Source organism: Capsicum annuum, chromosome 3 (assembly GCF_002878395.1).
Source record: "Capsicum annuum cultivar UCD-10X-F1 chromosome 3, UCD10Xv1.1, whole genome shotgun sequence".
Lineage (NCBI taxonomy): Eukaryota > Viridiplantae > Streptophyta > Magnoliopsida > Solanales > Solanaceae > Capsicum > Capsicum annuum.
The window spans coordinates 101,616,251-101,636,149 of NC_061113.1; the positions used below are offsets into that span (position 1 = coordinate 101,616,251).

The 19,899-nt window shown below is 35.0% G+C and overlaps 1 protein-coding gene across 1 annotated transcript; it reads right to left on the bottom strand.

Annotated features, from left to right (window-relative positions):
- Nucleotides 1-436: 436 nt before the first annotated feature.
- Nucleotides 437-8,956, bottom strand: LOC107863623 (heterogeneous nuclear ribonucleoprotein 1). Its single transcript, XM_016709631.2, has 5 exons — nt 8,649-8,956; nt 8,478-8,558; nt 7,967-8,196; nt 6,030-7,218; nt 437-891 (listed from the first exon to the last, which is right to left on the bottom strand). The coding sequence occupies exons 3-5, from the start codon at nt 8,189-8,191 to the stop codon at nt 878-880; spliced, it is 1,428 nt and encodes a 475-aa protein (XP_016565117.1). The 5' UTR covers nt 8,192-8,196; nt 8,478-8,558; nt 8,649-8,956; the 3' UTR covers nt 437-877.
- Between the last annotated feature and the right edge of the window lie 10,943 nt (nt 8,957-19,899).

Sequence of the window (19,899 nt, forward strand, 5' to 3'; positions counted from 1 at the left end):
GCATCTCTTCTCTTCTTTCTTAGGTGAGTTTTATGGGATCCTTCTCCGTTTCTTAGGCTAGTATAACTGGTAAATATTTTCTTAAAATAGCATAGTTAGGTGATTTTCTCTTTAAGATTAACTTATTTTAACTTAATAATCTTATTTGAACTGAAAAGATTATTATCTAACTGCAATACTCTGCTGTTCCTATCAAATAAGATTATTAAGTTACAACGAATCAACAACAAATGGATGAAAGATAATAGAGAAACAAAAGCAAATGAAATCTATTTCAACTGCAACATAGTTTCTTAGACAATAAAGATTAAAACAAAGATCTCATACTAATCTGCAAGAACAGAATGAGAAAATTCAGTACTTACTTTTGGTGGATCCTTGGTTGGTATCCCTGTTGTTTCATACGAGTAGATCAAAAAGGACGTTGAATACAATCTGAGAGAAAAACAAATTCCATATAAAAGAACCACGAGAACAAACAACAGCAGCTTTGCCAGTCACAAAACCAGACAAAAGTTCTTTTTAAAAAAAACTCTAGCTCTTGAAATAGTCCAGTGGTACTCGCTTTATTGTGGATGCACAATACATGAACTAAAAATGGACAGTGTCAAGTACAATCGGATATACATCTTGTTTAGATGCTGATACAGGAGCCTAAATTGCTTTTGAAAAATGAAACCTCAAACCATAACACAAAATCCCTGTAAAAACTGCTCTCTCTGAATATGTATACTTTTTCATACAGGCCCCTTGTTAGCTCTATACGATAGCTATAGCAGAAATGGATATTATGTAGTATATGTATTGACATTCACCGCCCACTTAATTTTCTTAAAGCATTTCTAAGAATCTTCAGATATCCAAATAAAGAAATCTCCTACGCTGCAATTCCTGGAAAAATTCAAGAAAAAAAAGGAGCAGTTTCAGTATCTGGACAACTTTTCATAGATAATGCACAAAAGGCAACATTCTACATTTACTCAATAGCACATTTGACGGAAGCAAAATAACAGCATTTATATGTGACAACTTTTTAGTGAAGGAGCTCACTGCATACTACAAAAGTGCATCTATGAGCAGCACAGATTTGTCTAATCCCCACATTGGAATAAGGGCATCCTTTTCTATTAAACTGTTACCAGGAGCCTACAACTTAAATATTCAGAGTTCCTTCTCCTGGGTCCAAAAGACATGATTGTTATTCTCTTAACAGAAACACAAAGTAATAAGTAATGTTCCAAAACATTTTCGAACAGATTGAACTAGACAATGTTATCTATTCTGATGTAAATAGTCCTTTTATATTTCTGCTACAAATTCATCATTCATCATTAAGGGCCGAAAAACAGAGTTCAGCAAGAGATAATCCTCCTTCAGCCCCTGAATATAGACCTCATGTAGCTCTGCAAGACCCTAGGAAGGTAAGAAATAAAAATTTGGTCCATTTTTTTTTGAGTGAAGCAAAGGGCAAGGAGGAGAAGCCCTGCATATTCAGCCTCCCATTAGGCACTCTAGCTTGCTGGAGTCGCTAATCTTTATTTTTCCTTCCGTTTTAGTATGCAATAGAATTCATTTCCAGAAGAAGCAAAATTTAGCTAAGAAAAGTCACAGTCGTGAGGTCATACGGTCTACCACCATTCTTGTTCCCCTGGGCGCTATCTCATGCTAAATCAAGGAACTTTTTCTCGTTGTTGCATATATAGTGATGTATGTGCAGCTTGGGCATTCTAACTTGAAAACAAATATGTGCTGTAGAGCGCAAAGTCATAGTTACAAATGTATTTTGGAACTTATAACATCCAACACTGTATGACATTAAACCAATAGGACAGCTCTTTCTGAAAGTTGCCAAGACCTTATAAGGTACATGATTAGCTCCTTTCATCAAAAAAAAAGTACATGATTAGGCGCTGCATTAACTACAACAACAACAAACCCAGTGTATTCCCACCAAGTGGGGTCTGGGCAGGGCAGAGTGTACGCAGTCCATACCGCTACCTCCAGAGAAGTAGAGAGGCTGTTTCCGATAGACCCCCGGCTCAAGATAAAGAAAAGAAGACCAAAGCGTAATTAAATAAGAAGCAAGATGGATGGCATAACATGACAAGGAATAAGACACATAAAAATAGAAGTCAAAGCAATAAGAAATAAAATAAATAAGCGCAATAGGAGAAAGAGACCCACGCCCGCCTGACCGGGCTCCTATCTTTGGACCCAATACTAGGTTTACTAGCCCGACTCAACCTGAGCTCTTCTAACTACTTACTAAATCCACGCACACAACCTAACCTTCTACCCTTATCCGCGACCTCCACACCTTCTTATCTAGGACCATGTCCTCAGTAAGCAGAAGCTGCTCCATATCATGTCTAATCACTTCCCTCCCGTACTTCTTCGGCCTACCTCTCCTTCTTCTGAAGCCATCTAACGCTAACCTCTCACACCTACGAACTGGGGCATCCGTGCCCCTCTCATCACATGCCCAAACCATCTCAACCTTCCTTCGCGCATCTTATCCTCCGACAACGCCACACCGACCTTCTCCCGAACGGTCACATTCCTGACTCTATCCCCTCTGGTAAGTCCACACATCCAACACAACATTCTCATTTCCGCTACCTTCATTTTTTGAATGTGGGAGTTCTTGACTGGCCAACACTCTGCTCCATATAGCATAGCAGGACAGACTGCCGCTCTGAAGAATTTACCTTTAAGCTTTAGTGGCACCTTCTTGTCACACAACACTCCCAAGGCGAGCCTCCATTTCATCCAACCAGCTCCAATACGGTTAGAGACATCCTCATCAATCTCGCCATTCCCCTGAATTATAGACCTAAGATACCTAAAACTATCCCTCTTTCGGACCTCCTGGGAATCCAACCTTACCACGACATCATCCTCCTACCTCACCTCACTAAACTTACATTCCATATATTCCGTCTTGGACCTACTCAACCTGAACCCCTTATATTCAAGGGTTTGCCTCCGAACCTCCAATTTTTCATTCACACCCGCCCGCGTCTCATCAATCAGCACTACATCGTCAGTGAACAACATACACCACGACACCTCCCCTTGAATACTCCGTGTCAACACGTCTATCACCAATGCAAACAGGAACAGACTAAGAGTTGAACCCTGGTGCAACCCTGCCTCGACCGAAAAATGCTCTGTCTCCTCCCGCCGTTCTCACCTGAGTCTTCCCTCCATCGTACATGTCCTCAATAGCCCTGATGTACGCCACCGGGACCCCTTTGGCCTCTAAACATCTCCACAAAACCTCCCTCGGAACTTTGTCATAAGCCTTCTCCAAGTCGATGAACATCATATGCAAATCCTTCTTCCTTTCCCTATACTGCTCCACCAATCTCCTCACCAGGTGGATTGCCTCTGTCGTCGAGCGACCAGGCATAAAACCAAACTGATTCTCCGAAATGGACTCCTCAATCTCAGCTCAACTAACCTCTCCCAAATCTTCATAGTATGACTCAACAGCTTGATACCTCTATAGTTAGTGCAACTCTGGATGTTTCCCTTATTTTTATATAACAGAATCATCGTACTCCACCTCCAAGCCTCCGACATCCTTGCCGTCTTGAAAATGCCGTTAAACAAATCAGTCAACCACCTTAAACCAACCTTACCTATAAACTTTCAAAAATCCACCGAAATCTCATCAGGCCCCGTCGCTCTTCCCTTTCGCATTCTACGAATAGCTTCTCTGACTTCCTCTACCCTAAAACGCCTACAATAACTGAAATCACGTCTCTCCTGCGAGTGTTCCAGCTCTCCTAACTCGATGCCTCTATCCCCCTCCTCGTTCAAAAGCCTATGGAAATACTCATGTCATCTCCTCTTAATGTGGACATCTTCCACCAAAACAGTACCATCCTCCCCTTTAATGCACTTCACTTGGTCTAAGTCCCGACCCTTCCTCTCCCTAGCCTTCGCAAGCCGATATAACCTCTTTTCCCCGCCTTTCGCATCTAACCCCGCATACAAGCTCTCAAACGCTACAGTCTTAGCTGCCGTGACTGCAAGCTTAGCTTCCTTTCTAGCAACTTTGTAGGCCTCTCTATTCACCCGCTTCTCCTCTGCATCATTACTCTCAATCAACTTAACAAAAGCCCCCTTCTTAGTCTCCACCTTCTTCTTAACTTCTTCATTCCACCACCAATCCCCCTTATGTCGACCTGCCCGACCCCTCGAAACACCTAAAACTTCTCTTGCGGCTTCCGTGATACAACTGACAGCCCTATCCCACATAGTCTCCACGTCCCCCCTGCACCTCCACACCCCCAAACCTGCCACCTTCTCCTCAATCTCTAACGCACTACCCGGTGTCAAGCCACCCCACCTAGTTCTAGGCCGACCCTCTTCGGCCCTTCTCTTCTTGCCCTTCTTGATAGCAAAGTCCATCACCAGAAGTCTGTGCTGGGTCGAAAGATGCTCACTCGGAATGACTTTACAGTCCTTACAAAGAGCCCTATCCTCCGTCCTAAGCAACAGAAAGTCGATCTGAGTCTTGGCTATCGCGCTTCGAAAGGTAATTAGGTGATTCTCCTTCTTCGGAAAGCTCGAATTCACCACCACCAACCCAAAGGCCCTAGCAAAATTCAACAGAGCAACTCCCTCGTCGTCCCTATCACCGAATCCAAAACCTCCATGCACATCATCATAACCTCCAGGAAAAACCCCAATGTGCCCATTGAAGTCCCCTTCTATGACAATCTTCTCCGAACTAGGCACGTTTCTCACCACCTCATCCAAAGAAACCCAAAACCTCGCTTTCTCCTCTTCAGCCAAGCCCACCTGCAGTGCATAAACACAACACACATGCAGCGAAACCCCCCCAACGACCAGAGTAATCGTCATCAGCCTATCACTAACCCTCTTAACCTCCACCACCTGCTCTCTAAGCTCCTCATCCACTAAGATCTCCACTCCATTCCGACGCCTATCGTACCCAGCCCCTGCATTAACTATCAGGAGGAAATTATTTTACCCCAGTCCTCATTCAAAACCCCAACTCCCACACCACTTGAGGCGGAGTTTCGCGGATCCCTATTTCCTTCCCCCCTCATTCCCATAATAGCAAAGCTTTACTATCTTATGAAAGCTCATAAAAACCGTTTCTGGTTTACTGAAGTGATTAAACTAATGCTTATGTAAATCGAAAAACTTTTTTAGTAGAAGTAATGGCTACAAGCTTCACCATTGTAATCTTAAATCTAAGAACAATTTCCAATAACATAACTGTTAAAGCCTATTTGTTTTTGTTTTTAAGAGATAAGGACCTTTCACTTTTAGGACCAAATTGCAGACTTCGAAAACAAAAAATCAAATATGAGATTGCCAAGGACCTTAGGAAAAGCTGTATGACCACAGTTCTACAAATATTTCAACTACAACTCAGGACAAAAGGTCAGCAAAGATATCCTCAAGTATTTTTCCTAATAAGGTATCTTCAAGTCTCATATGAGGATTGAGGCATAATAAGGGTGTTTCAATCACGTTTGTTACTCCAGATAAAGAAAACTATAATTCACCCAATTATAATTAATTCAAATGAGCATACCACGTCAATGTAATAAACAGAAAATTAGGGGTGTGGAACAACATTTTTTTACGTTTTGAATCCTTTTAACGTATCTCACTCCAAATCTTCTTGTCATAACTATGATAATGAAGTTACCACAATTTATAGAATGCCAACTCAAATTTAAACTTCGAACAGCTACTAACTAAAATGAGATCAAATCTTCATACGCCATTTTGCAAATAACTTTTAATGATCTTCCAAGTTAAAAGTCAAACTAATCACAAAAGAAAGGTGTCCTCCTTGCAAATGAAAAATCAAGTTCCTACAAAAAGAAGCATACTAAATCCAAGGGGGTAAAAACCGGTTATTAGCTACTTGACCAATATTGGTAATATGACAGATGTGTGTCAAGAGTCGAGAAAAATACTTCAAAAGGAAAGGTAGAATACCAAGAAAGGCACATATGCAATTGGAAGAGTATTCGTACCTCTATTTGATTGTCTATTTGCAATACTATAATTTCCAATATAATTCTCGGAGTCTCTAGCTGAATCGTCTGCTGGATTTTCGGGTCCATATCCAAATGTATTAGAGCCATCCATATCAGAAGACACAGCTTGCCAAGTTGGATCACCATATGTTGAGCCACTGCGATATACATCTCCATAAGACCCCTCATACGCACCACTTGACACAGCAAATGAATTTGCGACAGCACCTGCTGCATTGCTTCTTGCAAGTCCTCCAGATCCCGGCCCATAACTGTTTCCACCACTCCTGAAACCAACATTCCGACCACCATATCCAGAAGCACTACCAAATGGAGTAGAAACAGGCGACGAGCCCCAACTGGCACCATTATTCCCAAAGACCCCATAACTACCAGTTCCAGAGCCCAAAAATGAACCGGAGCTACCAGGAACTGGAGAACTGTTAAGACCACCATTTCCCCATACATTCCTTGTTGGTGAGCTAAGCAAAGAATCACCTTTACTGCTGCCTGTGTTATATCCAATGGGCGTAGTGTATCTGCTTGAGTTACCAGTGACATAAGGGTTAAGAACACGCCCATAACCAAGACTCTTGCTAAAATTGGAAGCTCCTGCAAAGGTGGGGCTCAAAGCTGGATCCAAATTGACACCCATTCCATAAGTGGGAGAAGTTAACTGAGAGAAACTTGTACGTCCACTGGCAACTGGACTAAATCTACCATCCATCCTGACCCCATATGTTCCAACCGAACCTAAACTATACCCTTGCGCATAGTTGTTGAGAAAGTTATTTATTCTACCAAGTCCATAGTTGTATCCTGTGAAAGGGCTTCGGTTGGGCCCCGGAGACAGCTCTTTCGGAACGGCCCGCTTGACCTCAATCATTTTACCATTTAGATTGTGAAAGGTCTTATACAATACCCTATCCACAGCATCCTCTGACTCATAAGTAATAAATCCAAAGCCTCTTGGCCTCTGAGTGTTGTGGTCATACATCACTACAACATCTGTAATTGTACCAAACTGATCAAAGTATGTCTTGAAGTCGCTCTCAGTAACCGTAGATGCTAAACCTCCTACAAATATCTTTTTGGTGCGTCCAAGACCAGGTGATCCTTGAATGCTGCTGTTGTTTCTATTTATTATCTGTTGGTCATCCCTAGGGACAGCCTTCTTTGCCTCAACCTGAAAATTGGAGGCCAACGAAGAATTTGGAGAAATACAGATGATTATTCATCTATCCTAGTCAGCACAATCCCCTGTGGATTGATTTTTAACTAAAACTTTTCGGAAACATTTCAGGCATTTTCCCATCAGTTATGTGTAGTAAATTGTGAAGAGAAAACTTGCTAAATTTGTCCCAAATTCGCTAAATCCATGTTACTCCCTCTGTCCATCTTTACTTCCCAGTATTCTATGTGTTGCTCGAACTCTTCAAGAATGTCACCGGGAGCGTGTCGGATCCTTCAAAAGTAGTGCATTTTTGTAGGATCCAACCCGGGTGCAAAATTTTTTTGAAGAGTCCAAGCAACTTAGCTAAAAACAGTTGTTCACCTTTACTTCTCCCATTTGGAAAACCAAGAGGTAATTTATTATTTTGTGTCTATTTTGGCCCAATTATTATATACTGCATTAGTTTCTCAAAATTTAGATGATGTGTATTTAATAGATGTGATATAGTAAAGTTACACCTTAATTTATTGTTTCTTAAGAAGTATGTCGGTTAAATATAAACAAGTAAAGATGGACAAAGGGAGTACCTTTGAAACAAAAAAATTTACATAGGCGATACCAACTAGTTGAGTTTCATGATAATACACTGAGAATCTCTAGCATTAGAGAATTCTAAATTATTGAAACTAAACACGTAATTGTTGCTGTGATGTTCTAATCAGACAATGCTGCAAAAAAAAATAAAAAAAATTAAACAGACCGTTCTGCCATCGATGATGTGCTTGTTGTTAACGACTCCTTCAGCAACAGCAGGATTAGCAAAAACAACAAAACCAAAACCACGAGCACGACCAGTATTCCGATCTCTCATGATCACAGCTTCAACCACTTCTCCATATGAAGTAAAATATTCTTTAAGACGCTCCTCATCTGTGTCCCAAGATATCCCACCTATAAATAGCTTACCGAGATCTGTCTCCATCATTTTTTCTGCTATCAAAATAATTCAATGAATAACATTACATCTTGATGCAAAATCAATACTCCTTCCGTTTTCATTTGTTTGACCTATTTTGACACCAAGTTTACCAAAGTAAAGAAAGTTCTGAATTTTGTGATCTTAAATTACTCAATTAAAATATATCAAATATACAACAATGTCCTTTAATCTTTGGATCATGATAGGCCAAACAAATTGAAACGAAGAGCCATCATGAAAACTAAGTATACAGATCCAGATGTGGATAAGAAAAGTAACCAATAACATAAACCTTTAAGGAAATCAGGCAGACCCCAGCTTGCAAAATACTGATTAAACAGCAAAGTGAAGTTTTGGATTCAATCAGATCTTTCTGAAAATCCACAATTCAGATAGATCAGAAACTTATAACAAAAGCTATTAAAAACATAGATGAAAAGAAAATGCAACATTAGGTACAAACCAGAGATCTATGAAAAGGCAAATAACAAAATGAAAACAGAGGATATGGTAATCATCCTCTTTTCTTTTCTTTTCATTGCTCTTTGGTTATTCCAAAGTTTTTTTTCTCTTTTTTTTTTAAAAATATATAAATGGAAATGGCAATGCGGAACAAATAATTTGGGTAGAAAGAATTATATATACAAGAAAGAGAGAAGGAAAGGAGGGATGTTTGTGCGTGTATGGGTGAGGTGAGGCAGCAAAGAATATTTGGAGTGCACAGCATGGCACAGGAACTACTAGCCTTTTGTTTAACCCAAAGGCCTACAATACTATGCACTACCATATCCACTACCTTTTTCTACCATATCCACTACCTTTTTCTGGTTTTCTTTTTTGCATTTTTTTACAACTAGCTTAGAGTAATAGCTATTACTATCTCCGTTTTAATTTATTTATTCCATCTCCATTTTAATTCATTCATTTAATTTTAATTTGATATGTTAAAGTTAAAGAAAATAAACAAGGCTTTTTAATCTCATATCTTAAATATAAAAGTATACATAATATATCAAAATATTTTTTAATTTTATATGCTCTGATACTTATTACTTGAAAAGTTATAATTAAAAATTAATAAAAAAGTAAAGAAACATTTTATATTTTAAGAAAATAATACAATACAATGTGCTATTATATATTTTTTTGGTTTTTCATTTGATGTTTTATATTCGTATTGGAATTTGATTAATTTAGATTTATGCTTCTTAAGACTTATTTTGAATAAGGCTCTTTTTCAAGGATTTTTTTTCATATTCAACACTCTAAAATGAGACCTCTAAATAATTTATTTTTTCTGAAACCAATCTTATCCATTTCACCACCTTTTTTCGAGCTAATGTGCTACCATATCTATTTCCTTCTGTTTTTCCTTTTCGAAAAAAAAAAAGCAATCTCATTCATTTCACCATATTTTTTCGGGCTAATGTGCTACCATATCTATTTCCTTCTGTTTTTCCTTTTCATTATTAACAAAACTAGCTTAGTACTAGTATTCAATAGTTACAAAAAAAACTAGTATTACAATAATGTCAAACAACAGTTAAAATTACGTAATGATGCAATTACGTAATGATGCAACTAAAATTGTCATCAAGAAAGAGGAAGAATACAAGTAACACATATTTTTTCTAAATAATACTCCCTCCGTTTCGAAATAAGTGAATTGTTGGGATATTTATTGGTATTTCAAAATAAGTGAATCATTGAATTTTTTTCCAAATTTACCCTTATCTTTTGACAACTAATTAATTTTTGAAAAGGTATTACCAAGGTCATCTTTTTCCTTTTTTGGGTAAAAATGAAAAGTTATGTTAAATTTATGTCTTTAATATTTTTGTTTTAATCAGTGTGTCAAAATTTAATAATTTATTTATTATGAAATGAAGGGAGTATCTGATATTCTTTCTCATTGAAACTAATTTGTTTTGTTAGTACATTATTTTCATATTAATATGACGAGAAAAGGAAAAAAGAACATAGTTTTGTTTTACCAACTTTTGTCTCTACGAATGGCAAGTGGTTACGTCATGTTTGCCAGATCAGTATGTGCTTTCTTTGGCAAATACAAATGTTGGTCTGTCTACAAATGAAGACATTCTGCTTGTAAACAAACTTCTTATACTCCCTCCGTTCTATTTTAATTAAAAAATTATAAATTAAAGAATAAATTTTCTTATTTTATTTTTTATTTACATTAATGATATTCACTGAACATAAAAATATACATTAAAATTATAATGCACAACTTTAGTACTCCTTTCATTCCTTTTTAATTGCTTCCCTTTTTATATTTAGAATCAAATAATGCACACTTTGATCAATATTTTAACATGTATTTCTTAATCAAATTGAAAAAAGGAAAATTGTAATTTATAGTATGTTTCATGTAGTTTTTGAATATCTAAATTTTAATTTTAAAAAATTAAATTAATCTAATCTAATTTAGCTTTGAAACTTAATTTACAAAAAATGAGGAGAGAAATCATAAAAAAGGAGGGAGTATTAACATGTATCTACAATCTATATCTATAATTTATAATTTATAATATATTAAAAATATGAAGCGCCTTAGAAATACTGTTTAAATTTTTTTTCCTTTTATTAAAATTCTTCGCAATAGATAAAATTATATTTTCACTTATATCCAACCATTATTAATTAATTATTAAAAAATTAAAGAGTACTAAAATATATGGTAAGAAAAAGATATATGAAAACTAATGTTGGTCGTTTTTTTTTGTGTGTGTACACTAAAAAAGAGTCTTAAAATATATGATAAGAAAAATAAATAAATGAAAGAATAAAAAATATTAATAAAAGAAATATTATTTCGTTGGAAAGAAATAAATGTAAGTGAAAAAAAAAATTCCTAATGACTTTATGATGCTTCTTTTAATCCTCTTGGTTGTGTGAGTGTGTATGTATGTACTTTTGTAGAGCAAATTGAAAGTTGTGCCATGTGATTTTTAAGTGTTTTGAATAGAGCCGATAATATGGGTCAGGCCTATTGGGTCGGTCCGACCTGACTCATAATTTGATGGAGTTGGACTTCAATTTTTGCAGCTCATTTTAGAATAAGGCTTTTTAACCTGACCCATATAAGCCCGTGGCCCTTGGGGCTTGAGTAATGTGGGTTGGGCTAGGTCGAGGGTCGGCCCATAAGTTAACTACATGCAACTATTTAGATTGCTTATTAGTATTTTTATTTGATTTGAAGGATATCATGTCAAAAGTTATTTAATTTCGCTATTAGGAGTATTTTTTGGGTATTGGAGACTTGATTAGCAAGTATTAACACTACGTAATATTGTCTGGTAATATTTATATTTATTAATATTCTAAAATTAAATTATAAAATATTATTTTTTAAAAAGTGGGCTGGCCCGTGAGGCTTGCAACCCACACAGTAATAGTGTGGGCTTGATATTTTTTGGCCCATCATTTTGATGGACCAACCCGGCCTAGCCCGTTAAACTCAAAACCCATATGGGCTAGTCCGGATGGGCTGGGCTGACTCGTATTGACAGCTCTAGTTTTGAATTAGTTCCAAATGGGAACTGATGTACCTTAGGCAACACCCGATCGGGAATAAATCAAATTTGAAACTCTCATATACCGGGTTAATTTCAGAATACAATTGCAATATCACGAGGTTAACTTACCAGAGCTTAAAGAGAATACATTTAGAAACTAAAATTAGTTATTCTTTTCTCGAATAAATTTCTCTTCCTTTAGTCTAGAATTTCGTATTTATATTTTCCGTTAAAAATTTACTTGCTTAAAAATTTTGGAGTCCAGATTGACATCTTCTGCTTTATTATAATCTTTTACCTTATTGTTCATTTGTTACAAGTAGTTGTTTTATATTATTATGCTCATATTAATGTAGTACTTTATTTTCTTGATATTTAAAATTTTGAAATTAACTAAAATAAATAGTTCTTAAATTTTAATTTTAAATGATGAAAGGCTCCACGTACAAGGCACGTGCGATTAAACTAGCTTTACAAAGTGAGAATACATGTTAAATAAACCATGATTAAATACTAAAAATGTGGATATGCCTAAATATTATCTATTTATGGCTTGATGAAACACATAAATTTTGATCCAGAAAATTATACTGTAGAGGTACTTATGTGGTAACAACTAATTATTATGTAAGAACTGTTATGCAGTTAATAATAGTGCAAAATATTCTCTCCGTTCATTTTAACTTGTTTGTATTATTAAAAATAAATATCTAATAATATTTGTGCAGTTTAAAAATTAATGAATAATTTACTCATTTATGCCCATTTTACTCTTAGTTATTAATCATAAACATCACCCAATACATTTTTCAAAACATTGAATTTATTATATTAAAAGGAAGGTGATATAGTAAAATTACCTCTATTATTTCTCTATTATTTCTCTATTATTTATTACTAGTGAACATATTAGCGCTTCGCGCGATTATAAAAATCCTTAGTATCTTTTGTTTATAACTTTAATTTAGAATAAATATTATTATAGTATAATGTTTATTCAATATAACGAAAAATATGAAAATAATAATCATTTAGGAGCAATAAATATTTAACTGGAAATCAAATAATTAGAAATACTGAAAGAACCCACAAATATTTTTTTTATCACTAAATATTTAATTTAACAATTTCTTCTACATATTAATAGTTGCTTTTGTGTCTTTTTCAGTTTCACTTAATCACTTATTTTTATCTTTTTAATTGCTCTATATATTGTGGCTTATATTTGGCTAATGGTTGTTGAGTACACGAATAAATATAAATGGTATATGAATTTCAATGTTAGAGAAAAGTAAGGAAAATGGCCAACTCTTATTAAATAAGTTCGATTTTGTATCTATTTCAAGATTTTAATCTTTAAAGTAGCTTTGAAAACAATTTCTGTACAATCCATTTGAGAAAAATTATGCTATAAAAAAATAAATTAAAACAAATCTTGAAATATAGCATTTAGAATATGAATCCAGTTGAATATGGTACGAATATAGCATTTACAAATAAATTCAACCAACATAAAACATGAATCTTGCAAGTTGGTTGTGATTATAAAAAATTAAACAAATAAAACAATGAATATGCAAACTTACATCAACATTCTTTCTTGACTTCTCTATCCTCCAAAACAAAACACATAATTCTATTCCGATTTAACCTAAAAAAAAAATTAGAATAAATTAAAAGATTATACCTAATAATTGCTGCTAGTGAAAGGTGATAAATATCTCATAAAATTAGTTGAGGTGGAAACCTCACCAAACATAGTGCTATAGAGCGCATCTAATAACAACCAAAACAGATGGAAAAGAGAGTTTTTTTCCTCTCAATTTAGTATTCGATCTGCTAAAAAGCAGTTAAAAATTTTAAAAATTCGTCTATTTTGTTAGTGAGTTAATCAAGTAGTGTCCTAGGTGGTTGCTTCAGCATATACTCTTACGACATCCTCTGTCCTAGATGGTCTAATAAAACATCATCCTCGGACATATTTTGCTGGTAAAAAATAAGAAATGCAAGTTTAATAGCTAACAAAGGAGCACATGACATATATTTGTATAAATTAACCTATTTGATCAGGATAAGACACTTGTAACTAATGTGATTAATCAATGCATGTACGTCAAGGGGTCCATAAGAAACAAGTAGCTAAATTTAATTTTTCTTGACTGAACATGGAAGTTCGACATTTGTTATGGAGGCTGCAATATGAACTTGTGCAGCTGAAAAAGTAGAAGCTAAGTGTTCCTGCTACAACCACCGAACCACGAGAAAGGATGAGGGGGAGTAACACACTTAGGGGACTAGTAATTTATATCAAGAACAAAACCTAAGCTTCATTAACACAAATATGTAAATTCACCAAGCTTATGTGAATTACCTATTTCAGTCGTAATGGCTTCTTGAATACCAATAGGCCGAATAACCACGGTCTTTGCGTTTGTTGTGACAATTGCAATTCTATCGACAACCTTTACCTGAAAATACGAGCATCCTTGAATTGAAACACTTGTCTTCAAAGTGAAGCTTCCTTTAAATAAGATGAACTACCTACAAACAAACGTATTCAGGTCGCATTCAAGTTTCAATGACGGAGAAAAAATCTAGCACACATGCTGATAAATGAATGTGGAGAACCTCCCTAGGTACATATAAACATCATTTTTCCTCTTGGGAAGAGGTCATCCTTTTTCTTCTTAGTCTTTCTGCACATAGATGCATAATTCAATTCCTATTTAACATAAAATAAATGAAAGGAGAATTTGAATATAAACAATGAATGTGGAAAGAGATTAAAAGGCATAAATATTAATGTGTATTAATTAATAATTAGTATTGATTCATGAACAAAAGAAATGAGAAAAACAAATGAAGAATTTGAAAAAGCATAATCATAAATATGTAGTAATTATTAAGTTTAATTAGAGATAAAAGTAACTGTAGAGAAAATTAATGAAAATAATTTTGGAACTTTTTAAAATATGAAAAATTAAGAAAAATATAAAACATTTAAGAAAAAGATACATGTCATCTTTGGCTTTAGAGGCATGTCACATCAACATACATCATCAAATTAAAGATGCATGCCAAGTTAAAAGTGGACAAGTATTATTGGAAAAAAAGAATATTATTGTGCTTTGAATAATTATGCAAAGATTGTCATGTAGGGATGACCTAATTTAAATACAGTTTATCATAAATTTTTATTCACTTATTGCTAATATATGTTGTAGACATCGAAAATTTGTGGACTCTACAAGAAAAATTCAATTTCTGTTAGAGTTCTAAAATTTGTGGGAGTCTATAAGAAGAATTCAAATTTTATTAGAGTTCTTGGAGGCTACTCTATCCTAAACCCTGAATTATGCCTATATAAAGGGACAAATATCCCTTTAAAGAGGCATATCAAAAGTCCCAATAAATTCATAGGATATTCATAAAGGGATCAAAACCCTCTCTTCTTGATAATCAAATACATCAAGAAGATCCACAAAACCTCCTTTCATGAAAATCAAATCCAAATATCTCTACATTCGAGAAATACACCACTAACGGCCCTCGAATTACGGAGAAATCCATATCAAATCCTATGTTTCAGAAATACGCTACTGATAGCTCTCGAATTATGGAGATAATCAAGAGAGAAGAATCAAGGAAGGAATAGATTTGTACTCACATCGTTTATCTATAAAAAATATTATTTTTTCCATGAATTAAATTATATCGAAAATAAACTGGCATGCCTAGTGGGACCAAATCTTCCCTTCATCTATTCTCTCATAAATCATATATGCAAATCTGTAGCCGAAAGACGTAAAGATGGAATCTCTATGGGTACTTCAAGACTCATCTTTGAGTTTCATCAAGTCTACATGTCAACAAGCCTCAAAGTAGGAGGCATTTGTAGACACCGAAAGTTTACATAGTGACAACCCTCAAAGTAGGGGGCATTTGTAGACATCAAAAATTTGTGGGCTCTACAAGAAGAATTCAATTTCTGTTAGAATTCTAAAATTGGTGGGACTCTTCAAGAAGAATTCAAATTCTATTAGAGTTCTTGGAGGCTACTCTATCCTAAACCCTGAATTATGCCTATATAAGGGGACAAATATCCCTTTAAAGAGGCTTATCAAAAGTCCCAATAAATTTATGGGATATTCATAAAGAGATCAAAACCCTCTCTTCTTGATAATCAAATACACCAAAAAAATCTACAAAACCTCCTTTCAAGGAGATCAAATCCAAATATCCATACGTTTGAGAAATATGCCACTAACGACCCTCGAATTATGGAGAAATCCATATCAAATCCTATGTTTGAGAAATATGCTACTGATAGCCCTCAAATTATGGAGAAAATCAAGAGAGAAGAATCAAGGGAGAAACAGATTTGTACTCACATCGTTTATCAATAAAAATTATTATTTTTCCATGAATTAAATTATGTTGGACAATAAAATTTCGAGACCGAAAAAGTAAATAATCGAGACAAGAAAAAATTGCAACAATCAATTTATTGATATTAATATCAGTGTCACAATCCCTATGAATCCTCTGATTTGTCTTTTCAAATATAAATTCAAGGGCTTAAAGCTTGATCTTGATTTGTTAATTTGGGGGACTTGATCTTGACTTGTGCTTGAATTCAAGGGCTTTTGAGCTTGTTCTTGAATATTGCGGTCTTGATCTTGAATTTTGATGAACTGGATTTGAATGCTTGAGCTTTGTAGAGAAATTACGGCATTTGATCCACAAGCTTTCTGATAAGTCATCAATTTGACGACGAGATAGCACCTTTTAAGCCTAAATTATCATGTTTTTCTATTGATTTGATGGTAATCTCTTACTAAATGCTCATTTATGTAGGTAAAAGTAAGAGGGAATATAGGCAAGTCATTCAAGTCAACAAGAGGACTAATGTGAAGGAAAAGAGTCATTCGCTTCGCATCCGCTTTGGAGCTACTTTTCATTTGCTCTCTATCTGCTCTCCATCCATTTTGGAATTGCTCAAGCAGATTAAGAGTAAGGTGATAGTTTTTAATTATCATCAAATGTAGCGTTGGAGTTTAAAAAGGGGATTTTAGCTTATTTTCACCATCTTTTATCTATAATCATTCTACAACTCTACCTGTCATATTTAGTCTAGGGTTTTTGTAACTTCTTGGAGCTTGGAGCAAGACTTGTTCTAAATTTTGAGCTAAGAAGACATTAGAGTGACTTCTAAGTGTAGATTTGGCTTCACCCATTGAAGATTCATTAGATTCTAAAGTGTGGTTTGCACTCTCGTTATTTCCTTATGGATAACTTTGATGAAAATGTTGGTTTATTTGTGTTTATTATCATTATGAGTTGCTAAAAAATCTACCTCTTGGGATTATGCTTGATTGGGATGCAATTATATGTGGATAGTGATTAATTTGTGCATATGCTAGTTTTTTTATTATGGGTTCTATTATTGCTTGAGTAATGTGATTGTGATTTAATAGGTGAAAGCCCCAAATACCCATGTGGTTTTGATGAGTGAAAGCTCCAAATTTAGAAAGCTCAAGTCCATCTTCGAAAAAAGGGTTTTGGGTGAACTTTAGGAATCCATATCATCCTCGAAATAAGGATGTGAAGACTAAAGCAATGGTAAATAATTATGTGTGTAGTTTGCGAATCTATCACTATCTTAGATGTAAGGGTGATTGTGAAGTTAACTATGCCTTGGGTTTCATACTAGAAATAAGGATTCCGACATGATTGAAACCCTTCCAAACTATTTTACACCTTCATCTTGAATTAGGCAAATACTTCTATTTTGAATTAACTCAATCTCCACTCACATTGTTCCTCGTGGATTCGACCCCGACTCTTGTTGGGTAAATATATTAACAGCGATCGCCTTGTACTAAATTGACGTGTAATTTGAGTGTTATTAAAAATGGCGCCTTTGCCGGGGAATAATTTAACGTATTGAGTTAGTTTGAAATTTTAGCTTACTTGCTTTAATTCAAACTTGTAAATATTTGTTTGTGATTTTGTTTTGCTTCTTTTGTTAGTTAGACTTTTTTTATTTCTTGTTTACTTGTTACTATGGCATCTTGGGACTACTATGATTTTGGTGGTTGGAAATTCTATCTTGATGGTCCATATCCATATTGTAATGGACCCCACTTTGGAAAGATTATAGATATTCTCCCCGGAGAGAGATATGTGCACTATCTCGATCTTATAGGGAGTATGGTTGTTCTCTATGTGGTGGTTGAGATGGACATTAGAGTGATTGTCCAAATGCCCCTTACCCTCGTTATGCTAACCCATTTGCTAGTTCTTCTTATGATTTTGATAGATCTTATGATAAAAAAAAAGAATGAAGCACCAAAAAGAGTGATGTTAAATCCATGCTTTAACTAATCTTAGATTATTTGGATTTAATGAGGGATAACATACGTGATATGCATAAAGACATGGAGGCATGTAACGAGGAAAGAAAGAGGATAGAAGAGATGGGTATGGAGGTCAATCATTCAAACACCACAGCCATTCCCACTCTTATAAATGAGCTTGATATTGAAGAACCCTCAGTGATTTCCCAACCAACCGAACCAACCATGAGGAATGATGGCAAGATTAAGGAAATGGTGCTAGAGTCAAAAGAAGAAACCAAGCAAATCTCTTATGAAGACTCTAGACCAATTCGGGGTGAAGATGTCGAGAAGGATGAAACTCCAAAATTAGGGAGAAGGCCTCACTCGAACCACTTTTCAACATTATGTTTGGTGGATGTGATGAAAGTTGCACCACCCAAGCAAATGATAAATTTTGGAGATGAGGAGAAAAATTCCTATATTTTGGAGTTTTTCATTCCAAAAGAGCAAAATGAAGCCCCTCACTTGAAGGCCAATAAATGTAAAATTTAGTGTGTAACAAGTGAATTTTTAATGCTTTCGTCAATACCCAATGAGACTATTAGAAAGTTTGATGTAAAATTGGGTAAAAGGTTTAAATCTTCAAAGTGGCGAGATAGAAAATATTCATTGTGTCCTCACCTTGGCCCAAAATGCCTCAAAGATGTATTGATCTAAAGTTGGGCCGCCGTTTCAATTCTTTCAAATGGAGACATAAATTTGATAGGCAAAAGATGTCGTGCCGCGACTTTAACTAAGGCGCTTCTTGGAGGCAACACGAGAAATTTTTATTGATGTTTTCTAATGCTTTTAATTCATTTTTACCTTGTTTTTGGGTGTTTGTTGGTGATAGCACAAGTTGGAATGGGTACCTCAAGAATGAAACCCCGGATAAGTATATTGGACTTTCTTTTCATCACTTTCCTCTCTTTAGTAAGCTTATAAGGTATGATCTTTAAAATACAAATGATGGTCATATTACATGATTTCTTTTGATTTGAATTTAATTCATTTGAGCTTAATTTGGTATAATGTGGTTGTTAGGATGAAGATTTTTGAATGTGTGTCTTGTCTCAAATGCTAAATTGCAAAAATTCTTGTTTTCATACACTAGTTCACACCATGTGTTTGATGAAACACCCACTTGAGGTTTGTTTGCTTAATTGATTGGTGGGTGATTTAATTGGGTTAGTATGTTTACAAGTGCTGTGTTTGGTGATGAATTGGTGCATTGGGCTTGTTCACATGTGTTGTTATTTTATCTATTCAAGCTCTTACTTTACATGAACACCACATGTTTGTTAAAATGCCAATAAGAGAGAAATGTCTTTTATGTTTGTAAAGGTTAACGTAAACTTTCTTGAGGCATTGTGTGATCATTTTTGGAGTATGGCTTTAAGTCCAATTGATCTTAAAAGTGGTATAACCGGTGGTTTTTGGTTGAAATTGTGGATGAATGTTGTGTCCATGGTGTGATCGATTAGTGTGCTTATCATAGCATCTTCGGGTAAAGTCTATGTAATTCGAGGGATATGAATATTTGCCTTGCCCTATGATAGATTGGGTGACACCATTCTAAAGGGTAAAGGGTCGTTTGTGTTTCCATTGGTGCCATGAGTATTTTATAAACTAAATGCACGATATGTGAAGTTGTGCGGAAAGAATCCCATGAAGTGTAATGATAATGTTTCCTTGCATTCACCCAAAGTTTTTCTTTAATTGTTTAGGAAAAGGGAAAGGCTCAAAAGATCTTTCAAAATGTCATTGGCAAGAAATGAAATGATAGTTTTCTTTTTGA